Genomic DNA, 18,554 nt, shown 5'->3' on the forward strand with positions numbered 1-18,554 from the left:
ACTAGGGAAAAATTCAGCATTGTTTGTTAAACATTAGGTATTATTTAGCTCAGTATAAAACAAGGATGAGACTGGGGCACTTTAAACAAAATGGTTTATTGCAACGGAAACAAAAAAATTTGCAGCGTGATGCTCATGCTGTATTTTTTAGTGCTTCGGTTGCAATAAACCATTTTATGTAAAGTTAGGGCACGTGTTGTGTCCTCTCTCATGGTCTTTGTGTTACATTTTGCTAAATATCGCATAAGTTGGAAAGTTGGCTGCAGCGACATTTCTGCTTATAGGATTTGCTGGTCTTTTCAAGTTTTGTCCATCAACATCTATTTTGTTTGGACTGCCATGAAATTGTGTGCAGTGAAATCTTACTTATAATCATGTTTCGCTTATTGTCATGATGATTGCTTTTACCTAAATTTTTTTTAGTGGAAATCAAAGATTTTTTTTAACAAAGTTCTTTTTTTTTACAAGTAGAAGTGTCATTCATTTTTTCTACGTTTTAAAGGGACAGCAAACAACATTGTAGTCTAAAAATTTAATTAATTTAAATAAGCACACTTTTGCAATGTGCACATTCTGCCACAAGAATTTGGTGAATTCGTGTTTAAGGAAGTTACAGGGGTTGTTGTTTCAGCTCGTTTTGAAATTTTCACGTGTATGAGCAGATTTGTAGTGCAATCTTGTTTGAAGTAACATCGTGCAACATGCAAATACCTATTCCTTTCTAACAAAGCCCTCTCAGATAATCGTTATGCTTTATAGTTTCATCTGAATTAGGGGCAGCTTTTCTTGGATGGCAGCAAATACTCATGTTTCATCACATTGTTTGGAACATGTTCCCACCACAATCTATGAAAATACTATGAATGTGTGTATGTCACACAGCTCACAAGACATGAAGGCATATCATACAGAGAAGTGTTATCTGTGTGATAGTTCCTTGAATAGCCTTGTTGGACTGCAAAGTTAAATTGTTGAATGAATTCATGCTCTTATGAAAGTACAGTACTCACAGATTGAAACAGGACACTCGGAGCCGGAGTGTGTGGCCGACAGTACATGTGCTGCCGCTCGTGGGTGCGCGTAGAACCTATATGTTGCGTTGTGATATAGGGCGATAGGGGGACGACCTATGGAGCAGGACTACTCCTTCTGATTGCCAAATTGTTGGCCTGTAGTTCACCACGTGTACACTGCCAGGGCTGCGCTGCAAGGCTCACACATGCTCGCATGTCGACCGAACTGGCTCGCCGCTGTAGACCACTTTTTTTGCCACGCCAGCAGACGACCCTCTTGTTCTGCTTGCTTAGGCAATGTAGTACGCATGCTGTGCAAGTAAGACGCAGGATTCAGTTAGTAGATTGTGCCTTGTGTGCGTTTGTAGACATGATACACATCTGAACAAAAGCATGAAAAGTTTTCTTTGTGGTTTCTGTCTCTACAAGAAAGAAAAGGTGTCATAGAAATATCATGTAATAGTGTCGTTAGGGCAAACTGTGGCCGATTGTTGAATAAAAATGCGAGAAACTCGCTCGTTTTTCCATGGCCGACAGCTCTACAATAGCTTGCCACGCAGAATAGCCGCACTAATCACTGCTCGGGGCAAGACAACAAAGTACTAAGTCATTGTTTTGATGCTGCACGGAAATAGGCCCGTGGTTGGTGCTTTTCTATTTCGTCATGACAAAAAGCTTGAAAAACTTTTTATGCTTTTGTGCAGCTATTTATTATGTCAACGAGCGCATTTCAGGTGCGAGATCTTGGCCGTATCCAATTTCTTACTTGCGCAGCCTACGTGCCCCATCGTAGAAGGGCGCCGATCGAGAGTGTCATGTGCTTGCGTTACAATATAACTGGTTCGCCCCGTCCCCTAAATTCGGGCTGTATGCATGCAAAAGTGCGTGATCCTTGCAGCACCACGCTGGCTGTGTGCACTTTGTGAACTAAATGCCAACTCTGTAGCGACCGGAAGGAGTAAGCCTGCTCCGTAGCTGGTTTCGCCCTCTTTCTATACCACGCTGCAACACTTTGGTTCCGCGAGCACCAATGAGCGGTGGCACATGCACCAGAAGCCACGAGCTACGAATGTCCTGTTTCAATCCGTGAGTACTGTACATATATGTTGACCATACTGGGCAGGTTGGTACTTACTTGGGAGGATACAGGAGTGCAAGCAAATACATGGACTGCTACATCCATTATTCTTTCTCTGTCGGGGTCTTAGCCCATGATGCTGTTCACTACTGAGGGTACATTTTATTTCCTAGCTGAGCTCATACATACACTCTAAATTGTGTTATCTCTGTGACGTGTGGGCTCAGGGGATATTTTTGGCATCTGCATGATCTAAAATAGTCATGAGTTCAACACTGTGATGTGCTGTTTCCTTAAATACTTGATTAACGCAAACATTTGATCAGGTTGGTAATTGATCGCCTAGAAACTTTTCTAAGGTACGGCAAAATACGAACACAGAAAAGGGAGACGACACAAAGTAGCGCTAGTTGACGCTGCCGCCCTTTTGATACTGCATGTTTTTTCTGCTGTTGGAATTTTTCTTTAGAAAAATTTCAACAGGAAAAACATGCACAATCCTTGTCCTATCAAGACGTTCAGCAAGTGTCAACACACCCTAGTGTGGATTCTTGTGCTTATTATTGACCAGCGATCAATTTCATGATTTGCAATACTTGCTAGTGAACATGGGCAACTGTTCACTCTAAAGCAAGGAGCTAGGTAAAAATATTTCTTTTTTTATAAAACTTTTGTCACCTCTTCAAGGTACCTAAATGTATTTTTAGCTATTGAATAGTATGCAAAAGTAATAAAGGGTACCAAAATGTTTTGCTTGCTTCCTCCAATTTGTTGCTTGTAGAGAGATGTGTAGAAACGACCTGTAACATGTTACAACATGCATATCTGTGTAATATATTGTAGGTTACAAAAAGCACAATTTTTTATTGTTTTCACTAGAGTTGTGTAGCTGTATCACCTTGACGTAGCTCTACATTTCATGTGCCTGTTTGATGCTCAATTTCACCTTGCACATAGGCGTGCGCATAGGAGTGGGGGCAGCCCCCTCGCCCCCAACTTGTACCTAAGACGGGGGGGCTACAAAATTGGAAGCTTACTTAACTAAGTAGGGGAGGGGGGGTGCCGTTGTGAACCTTCCTGCCATCCGAGTGTAGGGAAACCATGCGCATGCCTATGACTTTGCACCTCTGAGCATGAGCTCTCAATAGCTATTTGTTAAAGAAGAGGGATTTTAATGTGGAAGTTTTGTGTTAAACAAAGATGTGGAGTAGACCCACTGTTACATGCCGTAGTCATACATTGGGGGCCATTGGAATTGTGAAAGGAGGTTATTCTGCAATATTGCCTGAGAGAAGCTGACTGAGCTGATTCCTTCGTGATAGCTGGCTTCTCTCCAATTACTGATGAATCGGCAGCCCTCCGAACTGATGTATAGTGGTTAGTTTTTTTTGTTTTTTTTTTTTCAACGCAGCATGAAGTCAAGCTATGTGGTTAGACATTGAATTCAGATGGATTATTTAATATACCTTATCAATATATATCACTATTTACAAAAGGCATAACTCATCAATTGCAATATCTATTCATGTGCTGTGCTAAAATGTATGCTTCAGTGCCTTCTAAGTTCTCATGTTCTCTCTTGCATGTTTTAAATACAGCAGCGATGCCACCACGACGGTGCTACAGGAGACCCTGTCATCAGTGCAAAGTCGAAAATTAAATACAAATGCAGTTATTTCTGGAAATGTCTCATTTGTTGTTTCTTTATTTGTAAATATAAAACAGCACTTTTGCAAGAATTGTAAACAAGGACGAACTAGCTTCATTTATTGTCCTATCGGAACCGAATTGCTTGACAATGTAATATGTGTTTCCAAATGCAGGCATTATATATTTGCAGCATTATTTATCGTCCTCGAAAGATTCTGACATGTAAAAACAATGATCTCTTCGTTGGTGGGAATGGTCTGATGGTATTTCCTTAACAATCTTGTAATGTGTGCTCACGTTCATATTAATAAAGAAGTGACTTATTGATCTGCTTTTCAGCAAATGTGCTGTTGAGGGCATAGGGCCTTAGTCTACAATGCGACGTTTGATGTCAGCCTAATGCATATTCTCGATAGCACTTCACTAGACAACGGCCATCAGAAACTCAGATGTCAAAACTCTACAGACTAACGCTAGCCAATGGTCATCAGAAACTCTCATGTCAGGCCTCTAAAGACTTAAGCTAGACTATAGTCATCAGAAACTCTAATGTCATAACTCTATAGACTAACGGTGGCCAATTACTACTAGACTCACATAAGGTACACATTAGAAAAGCGCATGAGACTGATATTAGACAGTTTAATAATTGTGATGTCGAATGACATTAGCCTGTTTATAAAAGTACATTAAATTTTGACACACGTCAAGTGAGCGTCGCCGGCAATAATATATATTATTGTCGGCGACGCTCACTTGACGTGTGTCCCCAAAATTTCTGATGCGCTGTGTAAGCTGATGTGTGGAGCCACAATCAATCATTTTGCAAGGTCCACACTGAAGACCCTTTCGCTCGAAAAACGGGTGTTATTTGAGTGCACTCACGTGGTTTCTTTTGGTTTTTCTCGTGTGTGTTTCAAAAGGCAAAAAATATTGCCATGCAGCCGTCTGTCACTAAGGAACTGGATCTTTTGTGTCCCAGTTTTTTTTACGTTGTAATGAGATGCATTTGGCCGTAGAGTGAATATAAAAAAATTCACATAGTTAATCTTATTTGTTATTCTGATCAAGTGTGATACGAAAAAACTAACGAGTGGCAGATGACGGTTAGTGTTATGTAGTTAGTTTCTATGAATTGTGGTTAAGCACTTTTATTTGTTGGTCCTTGTCACGTGAAACACCCTGTATAAGGACACAGAGGTCCGTGGAGCTACGTGGAAAAATAAACTCTTACCCATAAGGTAAGAAGTGTTGGAGTTAGACATTCAACCTCTCGAACATGCAGGGTCAAGAACCCATAACCTCGGCAACATGCCGGAACTAGACACCCGAGCGTTCCCAATGAGTATAGTGCACGAACCTTGGAGCTCCTGATAAGAGCTGATAAGGTAATATACGGAGCCACGTATGGTTGATTGATGATTGAAGAGGTTACATATATATAGTTGTTAATGTGGGCTTGTAATCTAATCCTGTTTGGTAATGTTATGGTCTGATTGCGGTCGCAAGGAGACCCCAATGACCCATAGTTATAATGCGTCAGATGAGGTTCAATATTTAGCTCGAATAAAATGCGCGGAAGCACGCCGACATTCGTGAGTAAATGTTTCAATTTATTATCTCATAGAATTTTTTCAGTGTTCCATCTGATTGAATGATGTATATGTGGGGTTTAACGTCCCAAAACCACCGAAACGCCGTAGTGGAGGGCTCCGGAAATTTCGATCACCTGGGGTTCTTTAACGTGAACCCAAATCTAAGCACACGGGCCTACAACATTTCCGCCTCCATCGGAAATGCAGCCGCCGCAGCCAGGATTCGATCCCGCGACCTGCGGGTTTGCAGCCGAGTACCTTAGCCACTAGACCAACGCGGTGGGGCGGAAGAATCTCTTTCAGAACGTGAAAAAGAATGTGAATCTTTCAGAACGTGAAAGATTACTCTCTGACACAATCGAAATAAAATATGTCATACTTAAGAAACAGGCAAGACAAAGAAAACACATATATGGCATACAATTACTCGCATATACCCGCGCGGCTAAGAAAATACTGTTTTAGCTTCCGAAGCAAAGTGAAAATTAGCTTAAGGTTTCTCCCCTCAAGATTGTTAACCAGTAGTAATATACGGTATGGTAGCCGGTATTTTCCATGATTGGTTCGGGAAAAAGGGACAGCATGAGTTTCATGCTCTCGAATGTGATAGTTGAGGTGGTGTGGTTTTCTTAAGTTGCAAAGATGAATGAATCAAGCCAGTGTGGTCTGGTTACACTCTTTTTTTATACTTCATCGCCACTCCTAATTGCAATGAAATGGGAGAACATTAAACTGACCAAATAATGGACTTGTAAGGCTGTCATAAGGAACACACGCAACATGCCACAATGCTTTTTTATTTTGTACAATAAACGCGCTTTATTCTACTGAGGATGATGTGCTGTAGGAGAACATTTCCGACAAGGGAGCTTCGGAAGAGGTGCGTCCGACGACGAAGATGAATGAAGTGTGTCAATAAATGCATTTATCCGTTTCACTCTGGCTATATTTGGGTGAAAACTTTTCTTCTTCTGTTTGCAATCCCCAAATTGCACCCCGGACTATATGTGGGTCAGAGCTACATGCGGGCTTTCACGGTACACTTAGACTTCATTGTAACAAAGTTACATGAAAATAACATCATTATATCCGAAAAATTATTGTAAAGGTACATTCCTAACACTATCTATTACAAGTCTTCTTTTATTAACTTTGTCATAATTGGTATTTTATGATATCTGGGTTCGTTATATTGAGGCTTTAGTATAAATGGAAAATTAGTTTATGGGGACAAAAATACGCCTTTCTGCCAGTTCGAACGTAGCACCCAACCTTCACCTTATAGATTTAGTGCTGTGCGAAATGATCCTTGGTAGCAGGAATTTTCAACACTACCATCATCATCATGATCCTCTTTCTTGGACTGTTGAGTTGACTGCTGGACGAAGGCCCCTCCCAGTGATCTCCAGTTTACCTTATCATGAGTGAGACGATTCCATTTTATGCCTGTCAAGTTTTTAAACTTTGTCAGTTACTCGAGTGAGTCTTCGATGCATTCGTAACCATTCTGTTGTTCTTACTGTGCACCAATTCTGTTCTGCGCATTACATGGCCAGCCCAGATTTGTTTCTTTCGCTTGAAGCAAACTGGATATCTGCTGTCTCGAGGTGGAACACACACAGGCGTCGCCCGTAGAAAGGCAGATGAAGCTGAGTGGGGCCTGAGGTGAAGGTTGCGTGGTGCAACACCCGAAGTGATAAGTCTGGTGTACAAAATGTTAGAATGACCAATAATTGAGACAAAAACTACATCTAATTAAGACAAAAACTACATTAAGCTACGCGAGATATAAAACTTGTAGCTTACAAAACCTTCGTTAGACCACTACTAGAATATGCTTCAGTCATTCGGAGTCCTCATCAAGACAGCCTGAAAACAAAATTAGAAAAAGTACAACGCCGTGCCTTCCGCTTCATATGCACGAATCACCGCCAGTTAGATTTTGTCACGCTGATGTTTCTGTGAACTGGAATCACTTGAGGCACGAAGACAAAAGAACCGGTTGAAAGCTCTTTTCAGGATACTGCAAGGACAGCTAAAGATTAACAAACATTTGTACTTAAATGTGCCAGGGAAACGAAGCAGTCAGGTTAATCACAACTGTGTTTTAGTACCGTACTCTTGTCGAAGTGACGTGTTTCATTATTTTTTTTCCAGCTGCGATTGAGCTTTGAAATGTGTTGCCAGGCATTGTAGTAAATGCAAGCGATCTTTGCCAATTCAAAAAATTGTTGTACATGTATTTGAGTGATGGAGCTGCCAGATGATTAGCCTGCATTTTTCTTGGTTTGAGTTTCTTTGTTTTCTTTCTCCCAGCTGTGTTTAAGCCTTGTAGTGCGTAGCCAGGCATTGCTATAAATGCAGGCAGTGTTTGCCTATTTGATAAAGTATTACACATGTAATAATTGATTGCACTACTACGTGACATAGATGTATATTGATTAGTTTGTATTTGGTTGTACCCTCCCTGTAAGAGCCCTCAAGAGAGAGCTGACAGTATTATGAAATAAATAAAATAAATAAATAAAATAATTTAAGCTAGTATGGTACCCCCACACTGCTGTTAACTGATATAAACTCGATAAAGTTCAAAGGATGGCTTCCAAGTTCAGATTCAATAAATATCAATGCATGCATTTTGCTTCCAAACTTTGCAACCATGCAAATCTTACCACCTTAGAACTTAAAGCTAATTTTTCGTTCACTGCGCTCTACGTGGTCCTAAACTCTTCTCTGGTTGCTTTGTTGTCCTAAACGTGGAACTCTTAGAGTGTTAGCTAGTGCCTCCCATTGGCATGGAAGTGAGTGTGCAATGTTCTTTTTGCCAGGTAGGATATCTTGCGCGTAAGAAGTGATTGGCCATGTGGCCACCTGTAGGAAACATCTGTCGTAGGATTGAGAAAATGAGTTATTGGTAATTCCTTATTGATGAACTGCAGCACCCATTAGACAAGCGTGGCAAGATGGTAGTGCTTATTTACATCTAATTAGTGCTATACCTAGTCACTGGTGTCATTTGATGGTAAAGAGTGTTTCACATTCCTTAGGCAAGACTGTGTTATGCTCTGTGGGTTACATATACAGAAACAGATTGCATGGATAAAACAATGGGTCTTGCAATAAGCACGGTTTTTAAAGCATTGCATGTGTAGTGCTAAGATTGTGGGATGGGTCTTTACTGATTGGAAACCTTTAGATCCACTTTCCTTTCCCTTTACTTCATAATCGATGAACCTTCGGTTAAGTGTCACTAATAGCTGCCCCCTGTGCCTTCTTTGTCTCCATTACCTGTCGGCTATATGCAGTAGCCTAACAGTCGTATGCGAAATACTGTGCATGTTCAGATTCCCTTCAGGGCTTATTATAAAACATGTTATTCCTGTGCAGACTTTCACTTCTCTCTAATGTTGCCCAACTTGTGCTCTGCAGGTGTTTGTGCAGTGCACCGAGATGCGCAGTCCGCACGTGCAGCACAAGGGACCGCCCAAGAAGACGGTCATCACAGGCACGGTCCTGGTCACCAAGTGCCCCTGCGTGCACCCGGGTGACGTGCGCAAGTTCACCGCGGTCGACGTGCCTGAGCTCCACCACGTCATCGACTGCATTGTGTTCCCGGCGCATGGACCTAGGCCGCACCCCGAGGAAATGGCCGGTGAGCCTTCGTTTCATGACTGCTAACTTCAATCTTGCCATTAGCAGGTTCCATAGCATCTGACTGATAAAGCCTGAGGAGATAGGTGGCTAATCGCACTTTGTGATCATGCTTAATAATCAGAGTGCCGTTGTCTGTCTCCTTCTTTTCTTGTCCCTCATCATTGGTGCTGTTTTTTATGTGAATAATAATCATTGGGGTTTTACGTATTGAAACCATGATATTATTAGGAGGAACGCTGTAAGGGAGGGCCCTAGAAATTCTGGCTACCCGGGGCTGTTTAACATGTGTCTAAACTAGGGTATACGAGTCTTTCTCAAGTTTCACCTCTGTGAAAATGTACTGTAAAAACTGAAATATAGGTTTGATCGCAATATGAGTCAACCACGCCAACTTTTAATCTCTGAAAAAGAAATTTTTAAATATTGCAAAGTATCATGGCTCACCCTTTTCTTGGTAAACACGCAACACAACCAGTGTCACTCTGGTGACATTTTTTTATTTGGACACTAATCTTGTGTAGTTAAACGCCAAAGGCCTTAAAGTGCTGTCACTCAGACTCGTCCAAGCTTGAGTCCGACGTCTGTTTTTCACTAGTAACGTCCCAGAGTGCATCGTCCTCTGTTCCACCCTATGCATTACTGATGCGGCATTTGGGAAAAGACGAAATATGCCGCCTCAATGCAAAACCGGTTCCGTTTCATAAATCGGCACACCCACGATTGCAATCTCTCGAATGACACCCTCATGAACCCAGAGTTGCGCGCTATCTCGAGAGCTTTTATGCGGATGCAGCCCGCTGTTGCAGGTAGAGACCTTTCACGCAGCTCCCAGACGAATTTGGCTAGTAGCGTTTCCAGTTTGGGGTCCACTGCAGTCTGTCCACGAAACAGCTTTTTTTTTGGTTTCTTCAAAATGTCTCGCGTTGCTTTTGGCTTCTCTTATATTGGATGCTTTCCTCCGATGCACCGAATTCCCATTGCGCTGCCAGGTTGCCGTGCGCTTCAGCATACTCATAACGTTTTTCTTAAAACCTATCAAGAACTGCCATCGACTACCACTCACTTTTGAAGGAAATACTAGAAAAAAGAAAACAGCAGGCTGACAGCAGATAACCGAGGCAATATGGCATTGCTAGGACACTGTAGACCTCGCCTAGCTTTGCCTAACGGCACCTGTGCTGATGCTCACGATGGCAATGGAGGCTTTTGACTCCATTGTTGCGAGACTTTCACATTTTTTTCTGCCAATGACTGGTATATAAAACGAGGGTTGACTTTTCATTGCGTTTTCCTGAAAAAAAAAATGTGACCTATATTCCGCTTTTTACGGAAACCAAAAAGTGTAATTGTGTCCCACGGCCTCAGGGTTCGCACTTCAGCACCACAACCACTCGACCACCGCGGCAGATCATATTAATCACAGTGCTTCTGTCTATACAGTACCTGTTTATAAAATAAATGAAGTTTAGAAGAATAAAACTGCAATGAATGTATTATCGTATCCATCCACAGCCAGCTCACATGGGCGGTAAGCTTTTCTAGTCACACCTGTCTGCTTCAGATGCATCAGCAGATAGTAAAGAGAACATTGATATCATATTTCTTTTACTGCCAGGTCACAGATTTTATTTAATGTTACCGACCTTAGCAGCATTCTCGAAAAAGCTTAAGACGTTGAATGAAAATTCAGATTCCCTTGTTGGAATACAATTACCTATTGAAATTCATTGAATTTGAGAGGTGTGCGAATATTCGAAAGTTTGGAATACTTCAAGTGACTCGAATGTTCGATCTTTTCAAATATTTGGTCGCATATGTTACTGCAACCAACTTCCAATTTTGAGCCTTTACTATAAGTGCGTCAGCTGTAGAACATGCAGTAGTTACTTCAAGCTTGGCTCAATCGCTATGATGGCTGCATGGAAATGCACAGGAGCGTAATGACGGCTGTTGACGAACGTGCCGGCACATCATCGCAACAAATCTGTCAGCAATAAAAATCTTAAAGAATGTAGGTAGGTTGTGACCTGCCTCCTCGGCAGTACATGTGGCTTAGGGGTCTAGCGCTGTTACCGCTCACGTAAGCGTACTGCAGGTGTACCAAATGCGTGCTGTTATGCTGCGGCGCCCATGTGCGCGGGACCGCTTCGTGCATTGGTCGTGAAAATCAAGGCGACTCGCTGAAGTTGCATTGGCCTAACAAAGTACTCGTTGCATCTTTGCACGGTCCTGAGCTGATAGAGCAAAGAAAAATATGTCACAGCATAAGAGCAAAAATACACACACACATAGAGAAAAAATTGGCCCCGTATCTGCATTTAATCTGCAAATGTCGTTTAAAGACGATAGTCTTGCGTGTGGAGAGAGTGAAGAAGACATTTATTTGATGTTCTGCGCAAGAAAATCGGTGAATGGTATTCTGGAGGCGCTGCGTTGCAGTGCCGCGAGCTGTAGTGGAGGCGAACGAGCAGATCAAGTCACGTCACAGATGAGACATGACCGCCTTCTTTCAGTTTTTTTCAAAAAAAAGCGCGTGGCTCTGAGACGGGTGTGCGTGCCTGCCTCAGAGATGATAAGGTGTAGAATCCAAGGCGACGGGTAGGTGCCACCACCGTCGGAAAGGAGAGTGGAAACGCTCTCCTTTCCGTGCAAGCGTTGGACGGTCAGCAGAGCATGATAAGTGCTACGGTCCTTAGTATTACCAAGGTCCTTCAATACTTTTCTGGTCACGAAACTCCGGCCGAAGTTTTATTCAGGGACAAAAGCTACCGCTAGGATTGCTGCTGTCAACGTGAAGGCTTCACCAGCGGTCGCGATGCTTGCTGCCCGGCTGTTTCTCCGTCGGCAACGCATCTGCTTTCATTTCCTCCTGTAAAAACGCGAGCGAAGTGTGCATGTTTTTGAGTCGGTTGTTGTCGTGTAGCTTAGCAGTGAAATTCAGGCAAGTCCATGGGTATTACTGAGGCGTATGTGTTGCAGCGTTGGTTTGTTGCAGCAGGCACCACTACGTAGTGCTCTCGCTTTGAGAAGGCGGACATCTCGTGTTCTCAAATTTTGATTAGCCTTTGCAGCCGTCTGCATGAATTGAGTTAACTAGCGCCAGAATTAAATCTGTATTCAGTCCTAGGTGACATGCTGCGCTGAGCAAATAGGTGTGCAAACGTGTAGCACGTTGGGTTAGCGCTGTGTTTGCACTACTTGATAGCGCACTGATAGGCAGTTTTAACATATCATTACGGTGTTTGCGTTACCGTTGTTACCGGAGGTGAAGCCTATACCAGTAAGTTACCGTTCGCAGTAACTTTCGCGCTGTGAAGCCTATTCCCGCAAACACGGTAAACAGTAACGTAAACACGGTAACGATATGCTAAAACTGCCTAGTAACGTAAATAAATAATCTAAATTCGTAAAGTTAGCGTTGCCAGCAGGGAAAAAAACGCTCACGATACGGAAGCAGCATAATGAGCGCGCGAAGGAGCCTGGGCAGACGCGAATTGAGCGACTTTTGTCCTTATAGGTATAGGGTGTCAACAGATGAAAATTCGCCCGCTCAGTGCCTGTCACACCCCTCCCACCCAAACAGGAAGTTAAAAAAAGATTTATTCATTGATTGATTATGAAATTTAGCGTGGCGTCGCTACACAGACAATGGGACGCGCGCCGTAGTGTAGCCTTCCAGATGAATTTTAATCATTCAGGTATCGTTTAACTCGCGCCGAAATCTCAAACTCACAGACGTTTTCTATTTTCGTCTACATCAGAAAAGTGGCCGGGAACTCGCGTCCTTGAGTTTATCAGCACAACGCCTTAGCCCCTGGGCAAACGCGGCATGCAAAAAAAAAAAAAAAAAACATGCAGGCAAAGATAGCCATGCCAAGATCTTCAAATTCAAAATATCTGATTCGATCACCCAAATGTGGCTGCCGTGAATTTTTCGCTCCGCCTTACAAATGACAGGAAACTGTCTGACCGCTGGCTTATCATCGCAGGCAGCTGCCAAGCACATGCAAAGGACTAAACAACGCGCTGCGGCTGTGTGGTACGAGTGTTTATTCACAAAAGTTTATGGCAATAGCATAGGGGATGCAAGAAAATAAACAATATCATACAAATCTGTGTTACTTGCTTACACAAAACACAACAGTTGGCCTCTACATATTGCATGACAAACAGAACTGCTATCCACTAGGCTTGTTGCCACAACTTGCTGGGCAGCTAGCTCGGCATGTTGCTCGCATCAGCTTGTTTCTTTCCCTGGTGTAGAAGTGCAGGCGGCACCTCAAGAAAAAATGAACAATCTCTGCTGTGGTACCCACATAGTGCAACCTACAGCCCATACCAGCAGAAGCAGTGCGGCTGTCGAGCAAAACTTGGTCAACAATGTTCGCATACACATCGGCACATGCAACTGTGTCCACAGTGAGTTTCTCAACATGTCCTTCCACACTACGTAACAGGCTGAAGAGCTGGGATAAGGGCACTTGCAGGAATCCTCTTGACTTCTTCAGGATTAGGTCAGTTGGCTCTCGTGTCTGGCTCTTCAGTGTTGCCACACAGTTGGTGCAGCTCATAGTTGAAAACTTCTTCACCACGTAAGCAGCAATATAATTGAGGATGCACTCTTTAGTAGAGAGCGTATTGTCAGGCACGGATGAAATGTTCGTAGGGTCTCTGGGCTCCTCAAGAACGTCATCAAAGAGGACTGCCAACATATCAACCTGAAAACTGCATTCCAAGTTTCAAATAATTCAATGTATGGGCTGAGATTCATAAATGCAAATAACACATTATGTTTCAGTTGGTTATTTGGTCGTTCGTGTAGTGGAGCTGCTCCTGAAAAAAAGAAGCTAGAGCTATGACTAACATAATGGCGATTTCTGTGCGTAAACAAACAAGGGGTATTTTACCTGACTGGAGGCAGGCTTTTCCTTGTCAAAGAGGCCCTGGAGCTTGAGCAACAGCTGGGGTCCTTCTCCCTCGACCGAGGCTCGTTTTGGTGGCCGAACCAGGTTGTTTACGGAGAGCATCCGATAGATGAACAAGAAATGTTGGACAGTTGGCTGCCCTCCGTCACCAGCAACATGCCTGACGATGCCAAAAAACCTCTAGAAAGGAATTTATAGCAAAAATGAGAAATTCATAGCTCATTTATACGCAAAAAGTAATCTTGTTACCTCCAGAGAATCTTGCCCATTGTTACCAACGAGCACCTAATGGAACCCAGTTGACAGCAAGCTCTCGATCAGTGCAACTTAGCTATGCAGTGTTATCCTGAGGGCTCCACATGTCTGCTTACTCAGAAAGCAGACTTGCCTCTGAGTTGGTAATACCTGAATGTACTTCTCCCAGTTTTCCAGCCATGCAATGCTGTCCTTCAAACCTGGAATAAAAGTATGCTTCATCTAGAGTACACAAAGGCTACTTCATAACACACGTAAGATTCTCACAGCAATGTGTTGTGCTTCGTTGAATCGGACATGGTCTGGCCTCCGGGAGTTGAGGCAGTCGAACAGCTTGTTCAGTGTTCTTGTGAATTCGGATGTCGCAGTCGACCCATGGAGCTTCTTGCAGTCTTCCTGCTTGCTGTAAAACTCCACGGCCGAAACTGTACTCTCACTGAACAGCTGCAAAGTGTGTGGCAACAAGGTTTTACGTTAACTTTCCGAAACACGTGTGAGCAGATGTTTTTGAAATACTTTTCACTAAACGTGCATGACTTGCTTGGACAGCCAACTTGACACTCATCTTTTGGAACGCATTGGGGAAAATGTGGGCTTTCGTCAATGCGGGACAGCCCGGAGCCCAGCCTGTTTCTCCTCGTAGGCCAGCAAGACCTTGTAGTGAGAGTGAAACACCTCCTTTCCTTGAGGCAGCTGCAACATAAGGAGAAGTCACAAATTTGTTTATAACTGAATAATTTATGTTCAGGTCAAGGCATTCATATGTAAATTTTTTCACTTACCAAAAACTTGCCAACTTTCAGCAAGTTGTTCCTGATGCACTTAAATATGTGCGGGGGATCTATCACTACATGGACTTGCTTTGAGGGCTCACACGGGTGTTAAAAACAAGTTTGGAGCTTGTGGATGTCCCCGGTGACACCTAGAGATAAATCAGTCTACTAGTACAGTTGTTTTTCCACTACATCGCTCACCACAGCTAAATGAAATTCGAAAATGCGTACCCAGAGATTTCAAGGCTGATTGGTTTGATGTGGAGTTGTCACACGTCACTGCATCAACAACACCACCAGCGTTTGCGAGGTGAACAATACACTGCAGGAGAAGCTTAGCAACGATTGACCTTGGGGCAGCATTGGAAGCACAAAATGTGCCCACAGTTTGCAACCACCTTCCCAGGAAAGGTCAAAACAGGAAGACCAGCACGTTGTAGCCGTCTTTGCCATGATCGCCTGGTCGTGTGTGTTCGGCGAAATCCACCTTGCCCAGTAGTGCCATGTCCGACTCGCGAATGTGCACGCTTTTTCTGACGCTCATTTCATAGAACATGAGCACCCCTGCAAAGTTTTGGGTAGGTTAACATTTTGTCTCAATGGCGTTGCTGAAGATGGTATGATTAAAAAAATGAGTGCTGCTTCTTACCTCGATGCTCTCTTTCTGAAACTGCCTCTAGCTTTTCACGCAGAACCGTGAACAAAGTGCTGTCGAAACCAAAGTCAGCTTTCGGGTTTCTGAGGTAGCCATAGAGGGTGCGCGGATTCGGAAGAGGCAGAAACCCATTTTCTTGAAGAAAAGTGTAGACTACTGTGGACTTTATCTTTAGCAGCAAGCAGTCGTAAATCCACTCCTTTTTGTACCTGGAGAGATAGGATTGAAAATGTATTTTCCATTGTGAGCTTGTTGGAAACTATCCATGCAAAGCAAAATATAATGAGAGAATGGTGTTATAAAAACTGCACACACTATATTTGCCTAAACAAACCTCAATATTTCCCGAAATTACAAAGAACACTATACAAAACAAAATTGCCAAACCAACGTCTGCCTCAATAGGAATTGTTTTTCGGTGTATTAGAAACAAATACACAATGTTGAAAGGGGCTACACCTTTAGATAACATTTTAAAACTGAAAAGTAGTCATCCAATAGCGATGCAACGTGTGTGATGGAGTATTTGGAACTTACCGTGCAGCTGTTGCAGACTTCGCGTTGGCTTTCATGAGCCATTGGTCAAAAATGAGCTTCTCGTGAGCCGAGCGTTTCTGGACGTCTTGATGCGATCTTCTGCTCTTATTCGCCTGTACTGTGGATTTCGCAATCTTCACTTGGCACAAACGCAGTTGCTGTTTAGTGCTTCGAAGCTGGTCTTTTACAGCTTGGAGGTCTGAGATGGAGCAGCCATTCCCTTCTGTCTGGCATGCAGCCTCCAGTGCTTATCGCCCCACCTGTAAAACGCATAAATAAGAATCAATATTGATAAAGCGTCATTACGTAGCACACAAGCAATACAGGCTTTCAACAAAGTGAAAAAAAGACAACAAGGCGATGCAATTGGAGGCTTACCATCATCCCCGGCTGCGTCATGATCGCAGGTCTCTGTGTTGGAACTCACTTTAGCTGCAGTCCCATCGTTCGGCGACGAAACGCGACGACGTTTTGCTGGCGGATTCTCTCGTGAGCGCGACCGCGGCTTGGGCTTCGTAAGATACGCCGGCAGGTTTTCAAATATCGGGGATACGGCATCGACACGGAGCTTGGGCTTCTCGCGCTGCAGAAGAACAGATTGTCCACTTATTTTGAACTCATCGGCTCGAATAATGTCCGTGCGGTCGAAATGTTTCTCGGACACACGAACGGCCTTCGACTCGAAGCTGAAAGCGTCCGTCTCCTGTCGTGGAATGGCTCGCTTCCACCTGTCGCGTTGTTCGCGGTCACTTGGGAGGCAGAACAACGGAGCTTTTTCCGTTGTACTCCGATAACCAGAGCGGCAACCAGGCACGCAGCACGTCAGAGGCATGGTAGTTCACATACTTTGCCCTTCGTGATGAGTGTAGCTCCAGCACACAAAAAACAACACCAGCAAGCTCGCGCTTCAATGCACTGCAAATGAGGCCACTGCCGTCTAAGCCGCCTTCACAAGACCCGTAGCGCCACCGCCAGGGAGCTTTGGTCCCCATATGAAGCTCTCCCATAGCGTGACGGAGAAGTTTCGTGACCAGAAAAGTATTGAAGGACTCTGGTAGTACTTATGTATGCCTTTTCTAGTAAAACACGAACATGCAGAATATATACGTCTTGTTATGGTGCCTCAGATATGCGCACTAATCGCTTTTTAATTGACAATCACACACGTATGAACGTTGATTCCTGAGCAACATTGGTGGTCGCTGCGGATGGGGTCGGCCGTACGGGGTATCGGCTGGTGATGTTTAGAGAACCCAGTCCTCGGTAACGGTGGACAGACAGACAAATGTACAGACAGGCAGGGCAGACCAAAGTTTTTGTGTCGAAAGTCCCCAAGAAAGACTATAGTCGCTGATAATTTCCCGTTCTTTCTCTGACACCCGATATGGATGCTGGCATATAGGTCTCGTGTCGTCTTGCATTATAATTCTGTTTTTCGTGATTGACGTGTGCTGGACCTTCAAGGCAGTTGAAAAGCAATCAGAGAATTCTTTTGCCAAGGCGTAAATCTATTTCTTTTGACTGTCCGGAAGGCTCTGATTGACGTTCACGGATGTGTCGACGTTGCAGGCCACTGGTCGAGTGGTTGATGTCAGTAAGCTGCATAGTTCAGTCGCCATACAGAAGTCGTGTGAATAGGCAATAGCCGTGCCTTGAGCGATGTGTTGAAGTTCATTGGAGAAATTTGTGAGTAGGACATCTGCACAGCTATTCATCAAGTGAACAAGACCCCTAGCTACGCAGGCACCTTTGTTCAAAAACAGCCCTACATTTGTATCCGCTATGCCTTCGCTGTTGTACAATGCGTCATTTTCTACGAGCACCATTATACTGCAGCGTGGCGGCACAGTTACGTTATCATGAACAACGCGTAGAGCAGTTATGCGTTGTTCCTCAGATTCCTCCACAGGTATAGCTCGTTCAGACGAAAACGACACGCTGGACCTATGCAGGTTAATTATGGCGCCATTAGCTCGCAAAAAATCCATTGCTATAATGAGTTCCCTTGAACATTCTGGCAGCACAATGAAATTGGCCACGTATATAAAGCCCCGTATTTCAATTCTTGCAGTGCATCTGCCAAGGGGTGTAATAATGTTGCCATCGCAACTGCTGCATTGCTGTGTACCGTGGGTTGTCTGACAACCTCAGAGTATGTTCAGATAGGTCAAACCGGCTGCAGCTCACTCTCTGGCTCTCGTATCACCTGCCTCAGTTCGTCACGTACAGCGTCCGTTACAGATAGTGCAGTTGGAGTCTGGGGCATTTGCAGTCTGCTCAGTTCTTCTCTAATAACTGATCTAATGAGCTCTCGCAGGGCTTCAACGTCCTTTCGCACGCCTCCGGAGAATACCTGTGCAGATGCGCAGTCAAAATTCCAGTTCTACTGCCGATCCCGCTGTTCTAGCGTTTTTTCGAT

At 43.8% G+C, this 18,554-nt stretch overlaps 1 protein-coding gene across 5 annotated transcripts in view; it reads left to right on the top strand.

The window, feature by feature from the left end:
- LOC142775912 (uncharacterized) overlaps window positions 1-18,554 on the top strand; it is a 50,497-nt gene that overhangs the window by 20,654 nt on the left and 11,289 nt on the right. For all 5 annotated transcript variants that reach the window (XM_075878420.1, XM_075878419.1, XM_075878424.1 and 2 more), the window contains one exon: window positions 8,766-8,988. In XM_075878420.1, coding sequence (XP_075734535.1) covers window positions 8,766-8,988 — 223 coding nt within the window. The remainder of the gene's footprint in view (window positions 1-8,765; window positions 8,989-18,554) is intronic.

This window comes from Rhipicephalus microplus, chromosome X (assembly GCF_043290135.1).
Source record: "Rhipicephalus microplus isolate Deutch F79 chromosome X, USDA_Rmic, whole genome shotgun sequence".
In the NCBI taxonomy this organism is placed as follows: Eukaryota; Metazoa; Arthropoda; class Arachnida; order Ixodida; family Ixodidae; genus Rhipicephalus; species Rhipicephalus microplus.